At 32.9% G+C, this 23,390-nt stretch overlaps 1 protein-coding gene and 1 pseudogene across 1 annotated transcript; both read right to left on the bottom strand.

Annotated features, from left to right (window-relative positions):
• Window positions 1–14,921: 14,921 nt before the first annotated feature.
• On the bottom strand, window positions 14,922–17,983 carry LOC114267793 (cytochrome P450 76T24). Its single transcript, XM_082916661.1, has 2 exons — window positions 17,033–17,983; window positions 14,922–15,680 (listed from the first exon to the last, which is right to left on the bottom strand). The coding sequence occupies exons 1-2, from the start codon at window positions 17,924–17,926 to the stop codon at window positions 15,075–15,077; spliced, it is 1,500 nt and encodes a 499-aa protein (XP_082772787.1). The 5' UTR covers window positions 17,927–17,983; the 3' UTR covers window positions 14,922–15,074.
• Window positions 17,984–18,334: 351 nt separating this feature from the next.
• LOC145819390 (cytochrome P450 76T24 pseudogene) lies at window positions 18,335–21,173 on the bottom strand (annotated as a pseudogene).
• Window positions 21,174–23,390: the final 2,217 nt, after the last annotated feature.

The raw sequence follows: 23,390 nt of genomic DNA, 5'->3' as shown, positions 1-23,390 counted from the left end.
CTCATCTAGGTCTCTAATTCTTTGCTTTTGAGGCCTACGAGTTGGCCTTTTCAACTTAGGAGGAAGTAAAGGCTCACATCCTGTCTTAGGTACTGATCTTGGCCATTAAGTTAATGTATCAGTGCTTCATATGTTCTGAAGTAGGTCTCTTTTTTGAAAGCCACATGCACATAATCCTCAACTCTCTCTTTTTGAAAGAAAATAGCAGCCACATCATGAGGACAAGGGATTCCAGTTAGATCCCACTTGAAACAAGTATATGTCCTATTCTCTAAGTTGACAACAAAACCTATAATGGCCTTCAGGGCACAATTCTTCAAGAGTTGGAACCAGCCCCTGCAAAACATAAATGTCAAAATCATGAATAATGAAAAACATTAAGGAACATAATAGAATAATGAAAAAACCATTAAACATAAATATACCTTTTGTTGATCAGTGATAAAGGTCCATCCATGCTCTGTACTTGTGTCCATACATTCAAACAAATTCTCTACAAACCAAGTCCAACTTTTTTTATTCTCACTCTCAGCTACTGCATAAGCAATTGGATGCATCATGTTGTTTCCATCCTATCCCATAGCAACAAACAATTGTCCTTGACAAGGTCCTTTCAAATGACAAGCATCCAAGCCAATCAATGGCCACACACTAGATAAAAACCCTCCTTTGATTCCAGCAAGGCACACAAACATTCTCTGGAACCTAGGCTTAATTCGAAGTCAAGGCCTCCATACATTGATGTCAACTCTTGAACCTGGATTGGTTCTTATCAACTCAGCAGCATAATCCCACAGTTTTGTATATTGTTCAGCATTTGTTCCCTCAAGTTGCACCAATGCTTGTTTCTTAACTCTGTAACATTTCATTTTAGATACTTCTACAACACAGTCATCTTTCACAGTGTCCTTAAATTCATTTATTTTTCAGGTACGGGTGGTCCTGAATTTGTTCACACACTTAGATACCAAAAATGCATTAGTTACTTGTCTGTTCTTGTAACTTCTGTTGCAAGTGTGTGTAGGTTTGTATGTCTTAATTTGTAATGTGTTCTCTCCACTCATCTTAGAGGCATAAAGCCTCTACTCACACCCATCACTACAGTTGACTTGAACCTTCCATGTCTCACTTTTAGTGAATTTGACATCGTAACCCCCTTTTACTGCATATTCCCTCACAGCATCTTTAAATTCAATGGCATTATTAAATAACATTTTAATTTTAAATTCAAAATTAGCCTTATCAACCTCAAGCCCAAATTCAGGGTACTTTGGCTTCCCATTACCTCCTCCTTAGATCCTGCAGGGGTCAATAATTCCTCCTTTGATGAATCCTCATCATTCATAACATATTCCTCAAACGCATTGCCTCATTCTCCTTTCGATTCGTTCTCTACATTACCATCAAACATGATATCATCATCAGTAGGGTCATCTTCACCTTTAGTACTAGCTAAGAAATCACTATCTGATGAGTCATCATTTTCCTCATCTTCACTGTTTGCTTTATCTTCATAGTCATGAGACTTAGGATGTTGAGCATTTTCATCATCATTTACAGGGACATCAGTAAGGAACAAAACAGGGTAAGGGGTGTCTACATTGTGTGGCGCATGATGCTTAACAAATATTTCTAATGTGTTTGCAGATCTTCTGTAGGAATCCTATAAAAAAAACTGTTTGTAATCACATATTCCCAACTTTTTCACCATATATATCAGCTCAGGCACATAAAATGTATCAACATCAACAGTATCAAACACATGTACTTTACCCCCAAAGTAACTCCTAGGCCCACGATCACTATCTATAAAATACTCACTATGATGTAAAACAAATTTCATATTTATATCATCCATTGCTGCATTCGCAAATAAACAAATATATCAAAAACAAAAAAAAATTGCATCAAAAATCAGTGGACTGAGCAAGTGGCATGGGACCAAAAATGGAGATAAAAAATTTGATAAATCAGTAGTCCATTACTCAGTCAATGCAGTGGTCCAACTACTCAGTTAATGCAGTGGTCTATCAATGGAGATAAAAAATTTTATAAAAAATCCAAGACATTAAAGTAACCAATACACACACATACCCATGCAATAAAGTAAGATACAAATATAGAGTTTGCCATTACTTTATTCACAGAATCAGAAAAAAAAAAGAAAAAAAAAAGAAAAAAAAACTACTTTATATACAAATTACGAGAAGAAGAAACAAAACAAATTATATAAATCACTTATCAACACTCCAAATAATAGTAACCAGCAGTACTTCAAACTCTGGTCCAGATTTTCTTCCAAATCGCAACAACCCCTTTGCCCTAAATCGATGAAATCGAAGAAATTAGGGCAAATTGTAGCCCTAATAGGTGAAATTCAGGATTTGGGGGCTTTTATATGGGTTAAATAAGGAACGACGTCGTTTTTGGTTGGTTTAGGCGCCAAAAATGGCTTTCTCCGTTACTTCATGAAACGAAGAAGGACGGTGGCTTACATTGTGACACGGAATGAATTACAGGGTACTAATTGTCAAAATTAAAAACCTGGGGTTTAATTTGCAAAACACGCTAAACCTTGGGGTTTTATTTGTAATTTGCCCTAAATTATTTTATTACTCTTCAAATTTATTATTATTTTTAATTTCTTTTAATGTATGTAAAATGGTCCCTGTAAATTTTAAAAATTATTTATTGACTAAGTATTTGTACAATATATGGTTTACATTACATCGATTTATTTCACATATTACATAACAACATCGATTTAATTTAATATGTAAATGCCATTGAGTGTGTTTAGTTTTAGTTTTCCAGAAATTGAATTTTTTATTTTTTGTATTTTTTTTGTTTTTAGTGAATATTTTTAAAATTTTAAACAATTTTTTTACTTTTTTAGATGTACCTTACTTAGATGTATTTAAATAGTAAAATATTTGTAAAAAAATATTTTAAAAAATTAAAAAATACACAAAAATACTAAAAAAGTATTGAATTTTTGTATTTTTTGTATTTTTGGTATTTATTGAATTTTTTAAAGATTTTTTTCACAAATATTATACCTTTTAAATGTATTTATGTTACATGTTTCTAAAAATTAAAAAAATTGCTTAAAATATTAAAAACATTTAGTGAAAATAAAAAAAATACAGAAAATGAAAAACGAAAAAAGTAAAAAGTATAAATTTTCTTAAAAGTGAATTCTGAAAATTGAAACCAAACAGAGTAATGTATAATAAAAAGGGATATTTAATTTGACATCATTCTCCAACTTTTAATAATAAAAGAGATTCGCAATTTTTTTTTTTATTATTATTATTATTTTTTTTTGTAACATAAGGTCCTCACCCGCTTCAACACTTGAGGCAATGACATCGATCATAGCATCTGCCATGTAATGAAAAAAGAGGTATTGTCGAACAATATGATGACTCCTTTGGTTTCCTTTGGCCAAGCTTGTTCTGTTTCTTATCACCATTATCGCCGAGCAACAGCGAAATCATAATAGAGTGCGCATCTCTCGATTTTGCCTCCATTGTATTTTAGAGAGAGAAAATACACACACATACACACACATACACACACACACACACACACAAACACAGAGTAAAAGAGTATTCCCATGAATGCTCTTCTGTATCCCCATATTCAGAAGGGAGTAGAACATCATTCATTTTGGTTTGACCAAACTATCATTTCCAACAAAAAGAATTAGGGTTCCTAGTGCTGTTTGGTTTAGAATAGGCATGGTTTAATTCATGTGATTATCAATTAAAAGCTAGTATTTGATTCAATTGAGAGTTATTTTAGTTGTTAATTTGTTCAATTCATGTGAAAATTTGTTGTGAGATCATATTTGATAGTTTGAGCAAAGCAAGTTGATGCATTTTTTTTTTTTTTTTTGAGAATTGATTTGATGGATGGAATTAGTGGAAAACACAATTTTCTCTGATTTGATCAAACTATAGAGAAAATTGTTCACAACACAGTGAAAATTGTGAGTAAATCAGAGAAATTTCAAAATACAAAGAAAATTTGAAAACACAGAGAAAATCAAAGAAATTTCAAAACACAAGAAATTTTGTTTGAAATTTTTTTGGATCAAAATTTCTTTGGAAAAATGTAGAGAAACTCCAACTACTATAAAAATATTATATGTCCTTTATCTTATAAAATCTTAATAATAAAGACCTTAAAAAAATTCCCCTAATAAAAATTATGGAGGTAGATTTTTTTTATTTATAAATTATATTCATCAATAAAATGGCTTAAAATGTAAGTCTAATCTACGTTTACTAATATATATTTTAAAAAAAAGGAACAGTTTTTAAAGTCTTTAAAAAAAGTGTTTTAAGTCTCAATTTGACCTTTTTTTTTTTTTTACTATTTTTTTGATATTTTAATCATTTTTTTGTTGGATCAACTTAATTTAGATATACTTAAAAAGTAAAATATTTTTAAATAAATCTTAAAAAATCAATAAATACAAAAAAAAATGTATTGAATTTTTTTTTGTAATTATTTAATGTTTTTATAATTTTTTTCTCAAATTTTATAATTTTTAAATATATCTAAATTAAATGAATCTAAAAAAGAAACAAATAATTACAATATTAAAATGTTCACTAAAAACGAAACAATACAGATTGAAAACTAAAAGAAAATATGAGTGAATTACACTAATAGTCCCTATAATTTGAGATTTGTTTCACTTTGATCCTTAACTTTTCAATTGTGACATATTTGGCCCTGAATTTTGAATATTGTTCCAAATAAGGACAATTGAAGATATCATTAGATTCTTCAAGGGTAAAATCGTCAATTTGATAAAATATAAACTAATTTGATAAAAATAAATGTCAAACAAATATTTTTGAATTTTAAAAAATTATTTCTATCCACTAAAAATAAAATTAGGTAAAATTGATAAATCTTTAGACATTTATTTATTTTTTTTACCAAATTAATTTTTATTATGTGTTTGGATGATGACCATGAAAAATTAATTTTAAAAAATTAATCATGTAATTTTTATTAATTTTTATCAATTTTACATAGTTTTATCATTGGTGGATAAAAATAATTTTAAAAAAATTAAAAATATTTTTTTGAAATTTATTTTTGTCAAATTAGTTTATATTTTATCAAATTGACTATTTTGCCCTTGAAATTAAACAATGGTATCTTAAATTGTCCTTATTTGGAACAAGATTCAAAATTCAAGGTCAAATGTGTCACAATTAAAAAGTCAAAGACCAAAGTGACATGTGTCCCAAACTTTAGGGACTATTTATGTAATTTGCCCAAAAAGTATTTTTAAAAATTCAAAATTAAACGATTGTATATTCTGAATTTTTTTGCAATTTTTTTAACGAAAATGTCTCGTAACTCAAATTTTGTGGCTCAAAAGTGGCTCAAATAGCCAAAACGACGTCGTTTGGCCATTTTTATGTTGTTATGTACTCAAAACGACGTCGTTTTGGCCATTTGAGCCACCTTTGAACCACAAAATTTGAGTTACGTAGTATTGTCGTTTTTTTAAAAAGCTCAGTGAAAAGCTGGTGCTGGCAAATTTCCGGTGTTCGTTGGTTAACGTCGGGAATAATTTTTATAAAGTCACATCTGTTTGATTTACAATTTTTAAAAATAATTTTTTAAATTTTAATTTTATTTTGTAATATTTTAAATAGTTTTTTTTTACATTTTAGATCTACTTAATTTAGTACATTTAAAAAGTACAAAATTTGTAATTTTCAAAAATTACAAAAAATAAAAAAAAACAATTAAGTATATTTTGTTATTTATTAATTTTTTTTAAAACATTTCTTTAAAGATATTTAAATACATCTAGATTAGGTGCATCTAAAAAAATTGCTTAATCTATAAAAAAAAAAAAAAATTTAAGGTCCCTGATATTAAGATTTTATAAGATAAAAGATATACAATATTTTCATGATAGTGAAGGTCCCTCAACATTTCTACAGAGAAAATTCGAATCAGAGAAATTTTATCCGACTCAAACAAATTTCGCCCTGACTCAGAGAGATTTTAATTTTCACGGAGAAATTTCTCTAATTTCACAGAGAAATTTTGAAATTTCTCTAAGTCAGGTGAAATTTCTTTGAGTTGGGCAAAATTTCTCTGAGTCAAATTTTGTCTGTAAAAATATTGAGAGACCTTAGCTAATAATAATAAAAAAATCTTAAACCTCTCCTACTACACAAAGTTGGAGAGAAATGTTTCAGTAATTTTTCCAAAAAAAAAAAAAAATCACTAAAGACAACAAAAACAACATTTATCCAAGTCCAAACTGTGGGCTTAGGGATAGGCAAGTTTTGGCTTCAATTTTTGAATTTAAAGTGGTGACGAAACCTGGAGTACATTTGGGAGCAAATATGAATTTTTCCGGCAAGTCAAAAACAGAATTATTTCAATCACTGATCGATAAAATTCATACGAAGTTGAAAGGTTGGAGGCGCCGTGTGAATGTGATGCAAGCCATTCCTATTTATTTGTTGTCAATTTTCAAAATTCCTAGTTTGATTCTCAACAAAATAACGGCTATTATTCGTTGATTTTTGTGGTGATTATTTTTTGCTTGTTCTTACAAAAGCCTATTTTGGAAAGCAGATTAAAAACCACTTCGTTCTCTTATAAAAAAGTCAAAAAAAAAAAATCAAAATGTAACTTTTAACCATTTTTCAAAACAAAACAAAACAAAATAAAAAAAAAACAATTTACCTTGGTAGGAAGACTATCAACTAATCAAGGACGCTTTAAAGTATTTGTAGTGTAGAGTGGTCCAAATGCATAAGTTTAGTTTGGTAATGTTGAGAATATAACATTAATAATAAAGTTATTCATTTCTCTAATAGTTTGAACTTTTAAATGAGTTGGTAGTTAACAATTCAATATGATATAAGAGCAGGTGAAAGATCATGCGTTCAAACCTTCCATCTACTCAATAATTAAAATATGTTTGCATGTGTTTAGTCTGCTACGAATAAAAATCCGGCCTCATATGAGAGAACGTGTTGAAAATATAATATTAATAATAAAATTATTTCTTTAAGATGAGTTAGGTGGTGTTTGGCAAGTTGGGTTGGGGCTAAAATAGCCACAAAAGACAAAACAGGCTATTTTAGCCACAACAAACAAAACATCACATCCAACCCATAATCATTACACTCTTCTCTCACAAAAAAAATCAAAAAAGCCAAAAAGCCAAAAAGTCCTTCCCAAACCAAACTTTTTAGCCCAGGCTAAAATACCCAAAAAAGCCAAAAAACCAACCCACTTCCCAAACGGAGGCTTAGTGGACAACAATTCAATAGATTACAACTTTTTATGTGTCTTTTTTTTTCTTCAAAAATTTGATCCATTTTAGAATGAAAAATTTGGAAAACAAAAAATAAATGAACAAGCACACAAAAAGTTAGGCCTGGTATAGGAATAAGTTTTCTTAGTAATTTTTTAATTTTTTAATTAAAGTATGATATTAAAAAAATTAGTATATTCAAGAAGAATTTTTTAACTTCTTAAAAAAAAAAAAAAAATTAAACAAAGTAATATAAATAAAATAAAAATAAATAAAATGGCATTTTTACCTTTCAAAAGTTGTCGTTCAAGACCATGTGAGTGCACCTGACATGCTGTCAGGTGAAGTGATGCAGCAGAGGGCTCAGCATGTCAGCTATATGCATGGAAATAGGGGTGGTTGCCGCATAATGGCGCTGTTTGGGAAGTAAATGTTGAGGCTATTATAATTTCAAATTATAAATAAGTTAAAAAAATTTACTGTCTAAAGCTTAAAAAAAAAAAAAAAAAAAAGTTGTAGTTGTCGGCAGTGTAGGCACAGCTTATACTGTTAAAGTGTTAAATTGTTACATCACTTGGGAAATTAGAATTTTGTCACTTTACATCAATTTAAAAAATTATAATATTAGGGACAAATTAGTCATTTTAAATTCAAACATCATTTCAATACACTTTTCAATACAACAACTCAAATAAAAATCCATCTCATCTTCTCAAACACAAAAACTAAAATAGCCTACTAAAATAGTCAAAAAACTAAAAAGCCTCTGAAATAGTCACTTCCCAAACGAGGCCAATGTTGGTATAGTATAGGTGAAGTTCACCGATTTTAATATTTTTTTTTTAAAAAAAATGTATAAATTAGACTTCACCAATTTTATAATTTGGAAAAATAGATATAAAAAAAATGCCGAGTTGCAATTTGATTGGCAAAAATATTTTGTTATAATTTGTGAAAAAATTTGATTGATGAAACAATTTTCACAACTACCCTAATAATTGTACATATGTCCAAACTCTTTGCAAATCTTCATTAAAAAAATTAAATGAACACATCAATACCAAATTTTTGGCAAAACTCCATTTTTGTCCAAAAATATATATAAAAAGAAATCAAATATTGGACTTAACCAATTTGGTATTCTGAAAAAAATTCTCATAAAAAAAATTTTTAATTTACGAAAATGTTATGTTGTGATTTGTTAAATGTAATCGTTTGGTTTGACCTTTTAGGATTCACTTATCAAAAAATTTGAATATGAAGTATTCCGTATTTTTTGTTGCACTGAATTATTATTCAATTTCTAAGCAATTTATTTAAGTATTAGATACTCCTAATTTATTTAAGTATTAGATACCCCTAACAAAAAAACACTGTGAAAAGAATCTTTACAAAATTAAATTGCAAAAATTAAAAGAAAAAAATGTTAATCAATGCAGTATATTTTCTATATTGTTGTGTAATTATTTTGTAACATATTTTGTTACGTACTCTGTACGTACATAAAAGAGGTCTTTCTACAGAAGTAATATTCTTCACCTAGACTATGTGATAGCGGTCCAGTTAGAGCATTTGCGCTCTTCAAAATCATTTTTTAGCGAAAAATTTTAAAAAATTAACTTCATCAAACTCGTTTATGGCTCGTCAAAATTTATGATGGCTACAGTAACTCGTTACAACAAGCGAACACTATTCATCGCTATTTATGTGTTACCGGATGTCCGTCTGGAAGTTGAGCTGGTCAACCGGTCAACGGCAATTTTTTTTGCTTTTTTTAAGAATTATTTGGTTATTAACTTATCAATTTAATAAGAAAAGAAAAACTAACAAATACAATAAAATAATAATATTTAATAAGAATAAGTTAAAATAAAGAGTTTGACGCAATAAGTGCTAAAAGGTGAGTAGCTAAAATAATAAAATAACTTTAATTTAATTAAAAAATTAAAGAATTTGGTGTGGATGCTCTTATATGCAGGTTTTGACATAAAGGAGCCGTTCAGATAGAAATTTAAAAAAAAAAAAAAACCAAAACTAAACATAACAAAAATCAAAAAAGAGGGGTAAAAAGGTCATTTGACCTCTGATGTGTCACAGATCACGTGATTGCTACATAGGCATAGGTGTGTAGGGTAAAATTGTAAGTTATTTTATTTTATTTTATTTTTTTTAGTAATTTTTTAACTAAAACACTCTTATGTTAATCGAGACTTTAATTTTTATAAAGCCACATCTTTTTTATTTAGAGTTTTTAAAAATAAGTTTTTAAATTTTAATTTATTTTTTAATATTTTAAATATTCTTTTTTGGTACATTTTAGATCCACTTAATTTAGATACATTTAAAAAGTACAAAATTTGTAATTTTCAAAAATTACAAAAAAAAAAAATTCAATATATTTTTGTATTTATTAATTTTTTTTAAAGATCTCTTCACAAATATTGAAGTACATCTAGATTATGTACATCTAAAAAAATTGCATCATCTATAAAAATAAAATAAATAAATAAAAAATTTAAGGTCCATAATATTAAGATTTTAGAAGATAAAAGACATATAATTATTTTGGGCAAATTACATATACCTCCTCGAGGTTTAGCAAATTTACAGATACCTCCCTGAGATTTGAGAAATTACGGATACCCTCCTGAAGGTACTATTTGCATAACAAATTAGGGGGCAAATTGTTATAAAAATATAAACCTTATGGGACAATTTGTTATGAAAATATACACCTTAGGGGTATCTATAATTTTTGAAACCTCAGGAGGGTATCTGTAATTTAGCTAAACTTCGAGGGAGGTATATGTAATTTGCCCTAATATTTTCATAATAGTGAACGTCCCTCAACATTTCTACAAAGAAAATTCGACTTAGAGAAATTTTATCCGACTTAGATAAATTTTGCCCTGACTAAAAGATATTTCAATTTTCACTGAGAAATTTCTCTAATTTCATAGAGAAATTTTGAAATTCCGTGAGTTGGGTGAAATTTCTATGAGTTGGGTAAAATTTCTCTGAATCAAATTTTTTTTATAAAAATATTGAGGGACCTTAGCTAATAAAAAAAAATCTTGAACGTCTCCTGCTACACAAAGTGAGAGAGGAATATTTCACTAACTTTTTCAAAAAAAAAAAAAAAATCACTAAAGGCAACAAAAACACCATGTATCAAAGTCCAAACTGTGGGCTAAGGGACAGACAAGTTTTGGCTTCAATTTTTCAATTTAAAGTGGCGACGAAACCTGGAGTATATTTGGGAGCAAAAATGAATTTTTCCGGCAAGTCAAAAACAGAATTGTTTCAATCACTGATCGATAAAATTCATACGAAGTTGAAAGGTTGGAAATGCCGTGTGTTAAATTTTGCAGGTAGGTGTATTATGGTTAAACATGTGATGCAAGCAATTCCTATTTATTTGTTGTCAATTTTAAAAATCCCTAGTTTGATTCTCAACAAAATAACGGCAATTATTCGTTGGTTTTTATGGTCATTATTTTTTGCTTGTTCTTAAAAAAAAAAAAATTTACCTTGGTAGGAAGAGTATCAACTAATCAAGGATGCTTTAAAGTATTTGTAGTGTAGATGGTCCAAATGCATAGTTTTGATTTGGTAATATTGAGAATGTACGATTAATAATGAAGTTATTCCTTTGTCTAATAGTTTGAGTTTTTAAATGAGTTGGTGATCAACACTTTAATATGAGATCAGACTAAGCAAAAGATCATGTGTTCAAACTCACCATTTACCCAATAATTAAAATATGTTTGCACGTATTTAGTCCGCTATGAATAAAAGTCCGGCCACAAGCGGGAGAGCGTGTTGAGAATATAATATTAATAATAAAATTATTTATATCTCTAATAGCTTGAGCTTTTTGATGAACGGGTGGTCAACAATTCAATTGGTAACAACTTTTTATGTCTTTTTTTTCTTCCAAAATTTGGTCCATTTATGTTAAATTTTAGAATGAGAAATTTGGAAAACAAAAAATAGAACAAGCACAGGGTAATGTGATTCAATCAAGATGGCGTACATCCACAAACAATGACATGGGCTTGTAGGAGATCAATCCAAATTGAGTTGGCAGCCACATGGAAGGGTGGCCAACCCACATGGTAAAAGGAAGGCAAAAGAGGTTGGCATGAGTTGGCAAGTCATGAGGCTTGAGTTGGCAGCCATGAGGCTTGCCATGCGCCAGCAACAAAGGAGAATATTGGGCTGGCAACCAACACACCCATGAGGCCTCCTCCACCTTCTGTTTTGGTGTATAAAATGGAATGGTGATGGTGAGTTGAATACAGGGCATCATAGCAAATCAGAGAGTGTGAGAGAGTGTGTTATATAGAGAGACAGTGAGTTGAGAGTGTGTAATCTCCTCCATTTGTTGATATATAACAACATCGCTCCCGTGGACGTAGGCCGGTTTGCCGAACCACGTTAAAAGTCTTGTGTTTTTGCTTGTGAGTGTCCCCTGGTGTGCCCAAGATCCGCAACAATTGGTATCAGAGCCTGGGTGGAGAAAAATCGAGTTTTTTCCGAAAGTGTCCAGATTTCGAAGTGGTCGAAATCCACTTTTGAGCATACCAGGAGGAAGGTCAGGAGGAGAGGAGTCCAAAACTTCAAACCACAGGCCAATCGGAGGTCTAACGCGCCGCCACGCGCCACCTGAAGATCGCGAGTGACGGCCACTCGCACCCACGCGCCCCACGCGCCGACGAAGGAAGAAGACGAGTGGGGGCGCGCGTGAAGCTAACGTCAGGCTGACGTCATCCCGAGCCGAGCCGAGCCGTCGAGCCGTTGACCGCGCCGCTGACCAGGCCGAGCCGCGCCGGAGCCGCGCCGCCAGCCAAGCCGCGCCGCTGAGCCGCCGTTGACCGCGCCCCTGAGCCGTTGACCAGCCGATCCGGAGGAATTATCTGGTGCTTCTCAGGCGCACCAGATTCAGCAGATCTGAACCGTTGAAACTGTTTTGGCTAGATCTAGGCCATTCGGAGTCCATTTTTGGCGATCCAATAGTGAGTTCCAACTATTTGGAGTATTCCGGACACATCCGTACGGTTAGTTTTTGAATCGGAGGCATTCAAACTCTTTTGGCTAGATCTAGGCCATTCGGAGTCCGTTTTTTGGCGATCCAATAGTGCGTTCCAACTATTTGGAATATTCCGGACCCATCCGTACGGTCAGATTCTTAAATCGGAATTTCTTTAAAAAGGGAAGAAATTTACAATGGCAGGAAAAGGCGCAAGTTTCATGATTGAGCCTTTTAATGGCAGTAATGACTTTACCCTATGGCAGCAAAGGGACCAAAAACATTTTAACACGAGAAGGTCTGGTGAAAGCTCTTCTCAAAAAGTCCAACAAACCGGAAGACATGAAGGATGACAAGTGGGAGGAGTTGAGGGAATTGGCAAACAGTACAATTCAGTTGTATCTCGGGAACAACACACTCCGGGAAGTCATCAGTGAAGTAGATCCGGCGGAGCTATGGGCAAAGTTAGAGATGAGGTACAAGTCAAAGTCTTTGACAAACCAGTTATCTCTGAAGAGGCAGCTATATACACTTAGAATGCCAGAAGGTGCGAACCTCACAGAACATCTGGACGAGTTCAATAGGATCACAATGGAATTGGACACCATTGGAGACAAGACCCAGGAGGAAGATAGGGCTATGATCTTGCTGGTCTCTCTACCTGCATCATATGAGCATCTCAGGACAACTCTATTGTACGGGAAGGATGCTCTTGGACTGGATGAGGTGATTGCTACGCTCATTTCTCATGAGTCGATGAAGAAACAGGAAGATAGCAGTAGCAAACACCCAGAAGGAAATGCCATGGTTGCCTCAGAAAATGAGCAAGGCAGAGGTAGGTCCAATAATAAACGGGGTAGATCCAAATCAAGAGGACGTTCGCAATCAAGGTCAGGCTTCAGAAGAAAGTGTTATTACTGTGATCAGGAGGATCACCTCATAAAAGACTGTGCAAAGCTCAAGGAGGACAAGGCACACAAGGAACAGGCGAGCTCATCAAATGTCGCTGCTGCAGTAAATGCTAAGGATGAGTATGCATTTACAGTTTCGTCGAGTATGACGAAACCTGACTGGATCTTAGATTCCGGAAGCACATATCATATATGCATGGATAAGAAACTTTTTTCTATCTACCAAGCCAAGGATGGAGGTATTGTTCGAGTGGCTAACAACACTGTGAGTAAGATTGTTGGCATGGGAACAGTACGGCTGAGAATGGAAGATGGAAAAATTTTCACGTTGGATGGAGTCCGACACGTGCCAAGACTGAAGAAGAATCTAATTTCCTTAAGTATGCTAGACATGAAGGGTTATAGCTTCACATCTAGCAAAGGAAATCTCAAAGTCATCCATGGAGATACGGTGATGCTACATGGACGACTGGAGGGGAATTTGTACAGGCTTGTGGAAAAGGTTCTGACAGACGGAGCTACTATCACTTACCGGGCAAGACGTACAAGACATGCACAGAAGAGACATAGGGCCCAGCAGACATGGCAACCAAAGTGTACAAGAACGCATGGAGGCAGTTCGGAGGTGCATAAGACGGAGCCATTGCGGCCAATTTTAAAGACAGCTCAGAGCAAAGAGACCAAGACAGCAAAGCATGTCCCAGGGAAGAAAGTTTCTTTTGCTCCTGAATTAGAGACATATTGGGATCTCTCCAAGACTGGATGGAAGGGAGAGATGCCATCTCAAAGAGTTGCAAAGTAAGCTTTGCATGGCACCCCAGTGAGGGGGTGCCGGGCACTCCAGGCAGGGGGTGCTATTATGGATCACCTCATATGGGTTGAGGGGGTGATTTGTAGGAGATCAACCCAAATTGAGTTGGCAGCCACATGGAAGGGTGGCCAACCCACATGGTAAAAGGAAGGCAAAAGAGGTTGGCATGAGTTGGCAAGTCATGAGGCTTGAGTTGGCAGCCATGAGGCTTGCCATGCGCCAGCAACAAAGGAGAATATTGGGCTGGCAACCAACACACCCATGAGGCCTCCTCCACCTTCTGTTTTGGTGTATAAAATGGAATGGTGATGGTGAGTTGAATACAGGGCATCATAGCAAATCAGAGAGTGTGAGAGAGTGTGTTATATAGAGAGACAGTGAGTTGAGAGTGTGTAATCTCCTCCATTTGTTGATATATAACAACATCGCTCCCGTAGACGTAGGCCGGTTTGCCGAACCACGTTAAAAGTCTTGTGTTTTTGCTTGTGAGTGTCCCCTGGTGTGCTCAAGATCCGCAACAGGGCCAACATCCTAGCTAATCAAGGGAGCATTTCGTTTGTTGGATTTCACAGTTTTTTCAAATTTCCAAACTGTATTGCTTTGCAATTGTATGATGATGCTCGAGGGGTCACTTCCCCAGAACCCTTAGATTTAGACCCAGTAATTAATTATCAATTGATCGATCATCTTCTTAACATATCACTGGATCTAAAAATAGATCTAAATTTTAAACCTAAATATATAACAATACTCTATTTATATATATATAGTGGGGATACAAATATATCCCTTCAACTAAAGGATTAATATGAGGCGTAAAAATTTTGATATAAATCATGAAATCTACGCATCTTTAACAATTTAAATTGTTGATATCTTTGACAATAATAATTAACAATTTATTGCTTTACTTTAGTTTTTAGAAAATAGTGAGATTCATAATATGTTGTCTGTCTAAGTAATGGAAAGTATAACACTACAAGAATATTGCATATATAATAGTAGTCACATTTTAATTGGAATGGCCTTGAGAGGAATGGCCTTTTGTAAAGTAAGTCCAAATTTATCACTCATGTCCATATCTTCTGGTTCCATTCCTCCTCCAAGCTTCCAATCAAAGGAGTGGATAAGAGAAGCCAACATGAAATGCACCATCCGATACCCCAACGGGAGTCCTGGGCACATCCTCCTTCCTGCACCAAAAGGAATGAGCTCAAAATCTTGGCCTCTCATGTCAACTTCAAGGTCTAAGAACCTTTCAGGCTCAAATGAATTTGGACGCAACCATATGCTCGAGTCTCGCCCAATAGCCCATACATTAACAAGAACTTGTGCATTCTTAGGCACCATGAAACCACATATTTCTACATCGGCTTCAGCTTTGTGGGGAATTAGTAATGGTCCTGGTGGGTGTAACCGAAGGGTTTCTTTTACAACTGCTTGTAGGTAAGGGAATCTAGAGATGTCTGATTCTTGTATTATTCCATCCTTGCCAATGACTTCTTTGAGCTCAACTTGAGCTTTTGCCAATTTTTCAGGTTTGTGTAGTAACTCTGCCATTGCCCATTCCACAGTGCTTGAAGTGGTATCTGTCCCTGCAAGAAATAAATCCTAATCCAAAATAAAATTAGACAGTAGCCTTCATAAACAAACTACATTAATCCCTCTATCCCAGAATAATAGTTCTTTTTGGGGAATTTAACTTTTTTTTGGTAATACAATTATTGCACTTTAAAAAAATTGATTTTCCAAAATTACCCTTTGATAGTATATTTTTTGGAGAATATCAATATCATAATTGTACTTTTTATGTTGTTAATGAATTTAGAAGAAAGATAAAATAGGAAATTTATATTATTTTTGTACTTGATTTTTAAAAAGGGACTAATATTTTGGGACAATGAAAAATAGAATAAGGGACTAATATTTTGGGACGGATGGAGTATTTTGTTTTGAAAACACATATTTAAGTAAGTATGACCGGATGCAATGTGTTTATCACTGAATCTAATGTAGGAGCTGAAAATAATAATGACAAGTCTGTCTTTTATGGATGGTATAATAATAAACGACAGTTAAAATCACATAAATGAGTTATTTTGTACCAATAAGATGTGAATGAGCCAAACACTAAGAATTATTACGAATTAAGACTAATTTGTATTTTAATCGTGCAATAGTCTATGAATTTCGTGTTTGTTGTCCACTCGTGACTCTAAAACCTTCATACTCCTTTTGATTAGTGGTAGGTGTACAATGCAATGGTGTAAGAGAATTTTTATTTTTTTATTTTTATCAAAATAACTCAATCAAGATTGCAAAGAAAGATAAGGGGTGTCGCCATCCTCTAAAGAAAGCTTTCCATAAGCTCGAACTCCGAACCTCCCTTTTGGAAACCAAGAGGATACAACTACTTGAGCTAAGCACAAGTTCAAGTTTATAGGATCTTGCTTTGCAACCCTTACGGCTCATTCAGACACCCTTTGGGCAAGATTCAAATAAAGCCCTTGGAACTTGGCTCTCTGTTCTCTTTTTTGATAAATGTTTTGACTCCAAAAACTTCAAGACTAAATGGTTAATTGGGTCCATTTTTTGTGCAATTTAAAACAAATGTCCTTATTAACACTAATGCAATACGCTCATGCAAAGTATTCATGTGTAACAATCTCAAACTCTCAGAGTAACCTATCAACCCCATTACAACAAATCTCAAGTTTTGTTTATGAAATTTTTCAACACATTAACAATGGCAATAATAAGATCAGAAATAATGAAAATAATAGCAATCATATGCAACATTAATATAATGAAAAAAGGAAATGAAAATAAAAGAAATGTCATGGACATCAAATTATTCCTAATGCCACAAAAACACGAAAATGAGAAATTAAAAGGAAAAAGAAAAAGAAACAAAGTTATATATGTTAATGAATGAAACAAATATTTGAGCATTTGTTACTTACAAGAAGGAAGTGTTTTATGTCACTACTGCTCAACTGGGTACCATTTTCTTTCTTGAGGTTGAGCAACACATCTAGCAAATCACCGGTAGTCGGAGAAGACACAGAAACTCTTGAATGCAACCTTTGATTGATAATCCCATCAAATATATCAAATAACCTTTGAACACAGCGTTTCATCTGCAAATGCATACCTTGTGGGTCTATGAATCTAAGCAATGGAAAATAGTCTGCAAGATTAGGCTTCCCAGCGAGTTCCATGATAGCCCATACCAAACCCTTAAACTCTTGAGAAGAGTCAGAGCTATGGTGAGTCATGTCAATTGAGAAGAAGGCGGTTGATAGCAAATTAAGGGTTGTTGTAAAAGCAGCCTTTCCAATATCCACTTCTTGGCCATTGTCACAATTTAGTTTCACATAGTCAAGAAGCTCTTGTACCTTTTTTAGCCTAAGGCCTTGGCCGACATCGAGGCAATGGGTGGAGAACATGTGTTCTTTGTATATCTTCCGAAGGCTTCGCCAAGGGCTCGACACAGGCATCCATACCATGGAAACCTTGTCATGGTCGAATACGTGGCCGGTGTGTGGGATTGTTCGGCTAGAACAAACGTGGTCATGTTTTTGTAACACTTCTTTGGCAATACTTGGTGATGATACAACAACGGTTTTTATTGTCCCAAGCATGAGGTACATTAAAGGGCCATAAATTTTGGAGAGATTGGATAGTGATTCATGGGGTCTTTTGCCAAGTGCTAGGATGTTTCCGATGATTGGAAAAGGGTTCGGGCCTGGTGGAAGTAGGGCGGGGCCGGGCTTCTTCCCGGCAGAGCTAAACCAGAAGACATGAAAGCATGCCCACACAAAGGAGATAACAAGGACTAAGGTTAGATAATCCATTGGTTTGTGTTTTTGTTTGTTGCTTTGTGATCCATATATACTTATGGAAAACCCCTTTTAAGGTGTGGGAGCTTTGAATTTCAGCCCAAACATTAGGCTAAAGTTAACTAACGTGTTAGGTTTCCTTAGGTGTAGGCCCACAAAATTAGTACCAATTAAAACTCATCACCATGGTTTCTTGCCGATTCAAATCTGAATGGGTCATCTTTTGATAATTCAAATAATTTATTTTATAGATCTTCTGTGTATATTATCAATAAAAAAAATAAAGTCAATCCGATAATTATAATAGTTTCATTTTATTCATTTGACTTCAAAAATATAGATGATTTATTTTCAAAATTACACTTGTCTATTTTTTCAGAAACAAACATGATGCAATGAAAAGACAACGATTGTTGAATCAACCTAATTTTTTTCACGGATAATATATAAAACATGAGTAATTTCCATTAGAGCCCATACCAAATGCTTAAACTCTTGAGAAAAGTATGAGTTATGGTGAGCCATGTCAATGGAGAAGAAGGTGTTTGATAGCAAATTAAGGGTGGTTTTAACTGTAAAAGCAGCCTTTCCAATATCCACTTCTTGGCCATTTTCACAACTTAGTTTGATGTAATCAAGAAGCTCTTGCACCTTTTTTGGCCTAAGGCCTTGGTTTGCATCGAGGCAACGCGTGGAGAACACGTGTTCCCTGCATATCTTTCGGAGGTTTCGCCAAGGGCTTAACGCCGACGACCACACTATGGAAGCTTTGTGGTGGTTGAGTACTTGGACAACATTTGGGAGTGTTCTGCTAGAGAAAATTTGGTCATGTTTTTGTAGCACTTGTTTGGCAATACTTGGTGATGATACAACAATGGTTGTCATGGTCCCGAGCTTGAGGGACATTAGAGGGCCATAAATTTTGGAGAGATTGGAGAGTGATTCATGGGGTCTTTTGCCAAGTGCTAGAACGTTTCTGATGATCGGAAAAGGGTTCGGGCCTGGCTTCCGGCGGGAAGACATAAATGCGTGTCCACACAAAGGACAGTACAAGAAGTGTTAGATAATCCACATGGATGTTTTGGAGAGAATTTGTAATTTTCTTGTAGTAGAACAAAAAATCTAGACTTATATATGAAGATATCTTTTTCAATAAGTGCTAAAGAATCTTTCAATTATGTAAACATGATATTTGTTATTTTCTCTCTTCCACAAAATATATAATTTTTTGTTCATAATATAACCACAATAGTTGATAATTTTTATTTTAAATGTGCATAGCCTTTTCATAATTTTTACCACCAAGTGGTATAGTATTTCTTGCGATATATTGTTTTCAGAGGTACACATCATAAATTATTCGCATATTCATAACTTCTATAACTAAATAACATAATATCTTCTGAGGAAAAATTCGGGAGGGATCTCTCTACATATTTGTGTAAGAGTATAAGGACAACCATAATTTGTTTGCTAGTTAAAATCTCTAAGATTTGAAATTCATAAAGATAAAGACGAATTTCAACATAAAAGCCCAGAATGCTCTTTTAAAAATTGGTATCATGAAATTCTAGCATCTCCTCTCTTTATTGTAGACAAATTGTATTTTGGAATATGTTTCAAAACTTTAAAATTTAACAACTTTTGATCTGAAACTCCATATTTTGTAAAATTTATATTTTTGGAATCGTCTCGTCGAGATCTATCAAATAAGATCTATGATGAATGTGAAATTTAAAATATATATATATATATATATTCACTAAATTTTTTTGACTAAAAGTCAAAGAAATTTTACCGACTTCTCAATTATTCAATTTTTGAAATTTCTTTGAGAGAAAATAAGAAATTTTGAAATTTGTCTAAGAGATTCTAAGTAATGTGGAGATTTCTATGACCATTTTGTCAGTGAAACTTAAAGTCAACAGTGACATTTAACTGATTTTAGTAAAATTTCTTTGACTTGGGTCAATGAAATTATATATATTTTTTAATTCATATTCATCATGAACTTTTTTTGATAGATTTTAATAAGAGAATTCTAAAAATATAAATTTTATGAAAAACGGATATGTAAATAAAAAGTCATTGAATTTTAAAGCTTTTAAACCATTCCAAAAATAACATAACAAATTATTAGTACTGGGAATACTTTGGTCAAATGATGTTGGAAGTCTTAAAGGACTTGAATTAAAAAACTTTTTTTCCTATGTCCTTCAACTATTAAATGTTTATAATGGGGGACTGTAGCTAAATCTCCTTCGATTTGTCTCTTATTAGGAGTGCACATCATAAATTTCACTTATGAGGATTTAGAAAGAATTCCATGTGAACAAAATGGTGCCATAGCGTATTAAAAACCATCAATGGGGACTCTAGCTTATCAAGCAATCCAAGAAAAAAATGTAATAGTTGTGCTACATGCAGAAAGAACATAATAGAGTATACAAATGTAAAATAAAATATTCACATGTGTATTCTATATTTAGTTTGCTATGTTCACCTAAACTTTTTAAATTTTTAGACAGTTAAGCTCTTCTTTCATTTAGGCCCTGTTTTTTTTCCTAGTTGGGACTTGGGATTAGGATTAATAATGAGATAGGATTCATAATATCACGTTTGTTTGCAAAAATAACCACCGGATTGATAATCCGTTAAGACTCTAAATCCCATCTGACGAGCGGATTAGCATGAGAGAGTTGGTATTAGAGATCAAGCCAGGTATTATAGTATGAAAGACGATTTTGCCCACAACAAGGTTTAGCCACATCATCTAACTCAACTGTATTTCATAGTTTTCAAAATTGAAATTTGCAAGGAAAAAAAATTATGTTGATGTTGATGATCATTCAACTCTATTTTTTATTTTTTTTTTGTTAATGTGAAAAAAGGATACTCTGTGGAGACACCATAGCATCTGTAGGCCCTAACCCTTGGGTAACCAGTTGCTAGTCAGATTTAACTCAATCCATAGGAAGGAATCCACCACCGAAGCACCCAATGGACCTCATCCACACGCCACAGAGGCCAAGTATAGATCGGAGTACAGCGCAGAGTCTTCGCAGAGAGAGCCCACCCCTATGGTTCAATCATGACTCACCCTTCTGGAGCGCAATGCGTTGTCTATGAGGCCACCACCCCCGGTGGTATTCAACTATATTTCAAACTCAGGAATTTGCAAGAAAAAAAAAAATCATACATTAAAAGATCCACGTTGATGATCACCATCGTCGTCGTTGACTGTGATGATCATCGTCGTCATTGATGGTCATCGTTAATGGTGATGATTGTTGTCGTTGCATTGATGATCTCGTTCTTGCTCTCCGTCAGCCTTATCAACAAAGCTCTATTGATGGGAAAATTATATAATAGTTCCAGAGTACTATGTTGTCATACTTCCTCACTAATCACTATTCATAATGCCTCCTTATGTTCCTCAATCACCTAATATAAATAATCTATACGCCACCTTTTTCATTAATCATACTATCATAAAGTATCACGTGACCGTACGGCGCTAAAGGCAAACTTCTGTTGATGATGAATGAAGCAACGTTAATTGAATAGAATCTTTCAATACATTGTTTCAAAACCATGGGTAGATTTGATTTTTTTCCTCTCTCTCATTATTTCATATTTATTTTATATAAAAATAATTTGATATAATAATATATTTATAAAATATAATTTTTAATATTAAAATATATCAAAAACACCAAAGGGTATTTATGATATTTTATATAGTTAATCTCTTCACTAAAACAAACATTAATAAACACAATTTTTTTGGGTCTCCTCACTAACTATAATCTCATTCATCCTACTTTTGAAAACAAACGAACCATTAAATTGCGGAAAATTTTATTTTTACATACCTAATTATCTCAGTGCACACACTTAATAAAATATTATTTTAATGACAATTATATCCTAAACTAAAATGACCGTAATGGACATCCACTAGCACCCATAATATTTTATGAAAATATTCGCTGCACACATCTTTAAAAAAAAAAAAATCTCAATATACACCTTTTGAGTAAAAAAAACTAAACCTTAATTTTTTCATTGTTGTTATTTTGCTTGATATACACTCTATACTCCTCTATTGTTTGCAAAGCAATACTCTCATAACAACTTTCATATTGCTTTAATCTCTAGATTTATACTCTATTAGTGATGAAAATGTTAGTTTTTTCGTGCGGAAATTTTTTTTATATTTTCTTTTTGCGGTTTTCAGTCTAACAACCAGTGTCGAATTATTTCATTATATTCGGATATCCACTATCAAAGTTTTTTTTTAATTTTTTTTTTCAGAACAAACTTTCCGAACTAATCATTTTTATTCAGAAGTTAAGTTTCAAATTAAATGTATAATTTTGAAAAACCAGTGCCGAAATCTCCAAACCGAAAAACATAAAAAATAAATAAATAAATAAATAAAATGAGGGTTTTATGGCAATGGAGTACACAGAGATCTAGAAATGGTAAATGCAATAACAAAATGGAAATATGTCACATCTTCAACAATATTTTGGACGGTTTTTAATGGTATTTTTAATGGAAGTTCAATAGGGTTTTCAATGGAGGTCTTCAATAGAGAATTTTGTCTTCACTTCACTTCTCTTCACACTGTGGTCTTAAATGGTTTCCATGTGGGTTTACAACGGGCCTATAAATCTGGAAGAAAGGTCACTCAGCAAGTGTGTGGAAAGAAAGGTTGAGTGGTGTGTACAATAATTATGAGCAAAGGATATAATTGTAACTTTTTAGGTGTGATTTGAGAAAATTAATTAATAATTAAATTAATAAATGTGTGTACTAAAAAAATATGTACTGAATAATTAAATATGTGGAAATAAATTTTTTCTCAAATTGCTCAAGTGTCCTCATAATGTCACTTTAGACTTATTAGTGCAGTTGCTATGGAAAATGCTTGGGGCTCCCACAAAGAAGGACCCCCACGACCCCAACTGATGTATTGACCATTGATGTGTTTGAATTTTTTTTTCCCTATCTCTGATAATGATATGAATGGTCCAGATTATTTTGGGAGGTATAGGGATTATATTTTGTGAGGGTCTTTATCATTACTAGCTGGATATGACTGTAAACTGTTTGTAACCTGTGGGGAAAGAGTTATTTGTGGAATAGAAATTTGTTTTTTTTCAAACAATGGATAAGAAGAATAGACAAAGTTACACCACATAAAATGACATTTGAATATGGGTACCATGCCTAAATAGAGTGGAAGGGGACGTTTGTTGTGGTGTTTTGAGAAGATGATAAAAAATTAATTTTTTAATTTTTTTTGACTTTTTTTACTATATTATGTAAAAAGTAATGTAATTCAAAATGAGTAAAAAAACTAATTTTTAACTTTTTTTAATGTGTTCCAAAAAATAATAAAACTCAACGCCCAATAATAAAATATTTTATTGTTGGGCCAAGGCGAATCCTATCTCTTTTGACTCGACCC

This window comes from Camellia sinensis, chromosome 2 (assembly GCF_055761805.1).
Source record: "Camellia sinensis isolate YWXY chromosome 2, ASM5576180v1, whole genome shotgun sequence".
NCBI classification, from domain to species: domain Eukaryota; kingdom Viridiplantae; phylum Streptophyta; class Magnoliopsida; order Ericales; family Theaceae; genus Camellia; species Camellia sinensis.
This window is presented reverse-complemented; position numbering and strand designations above follow the sequence as displayed.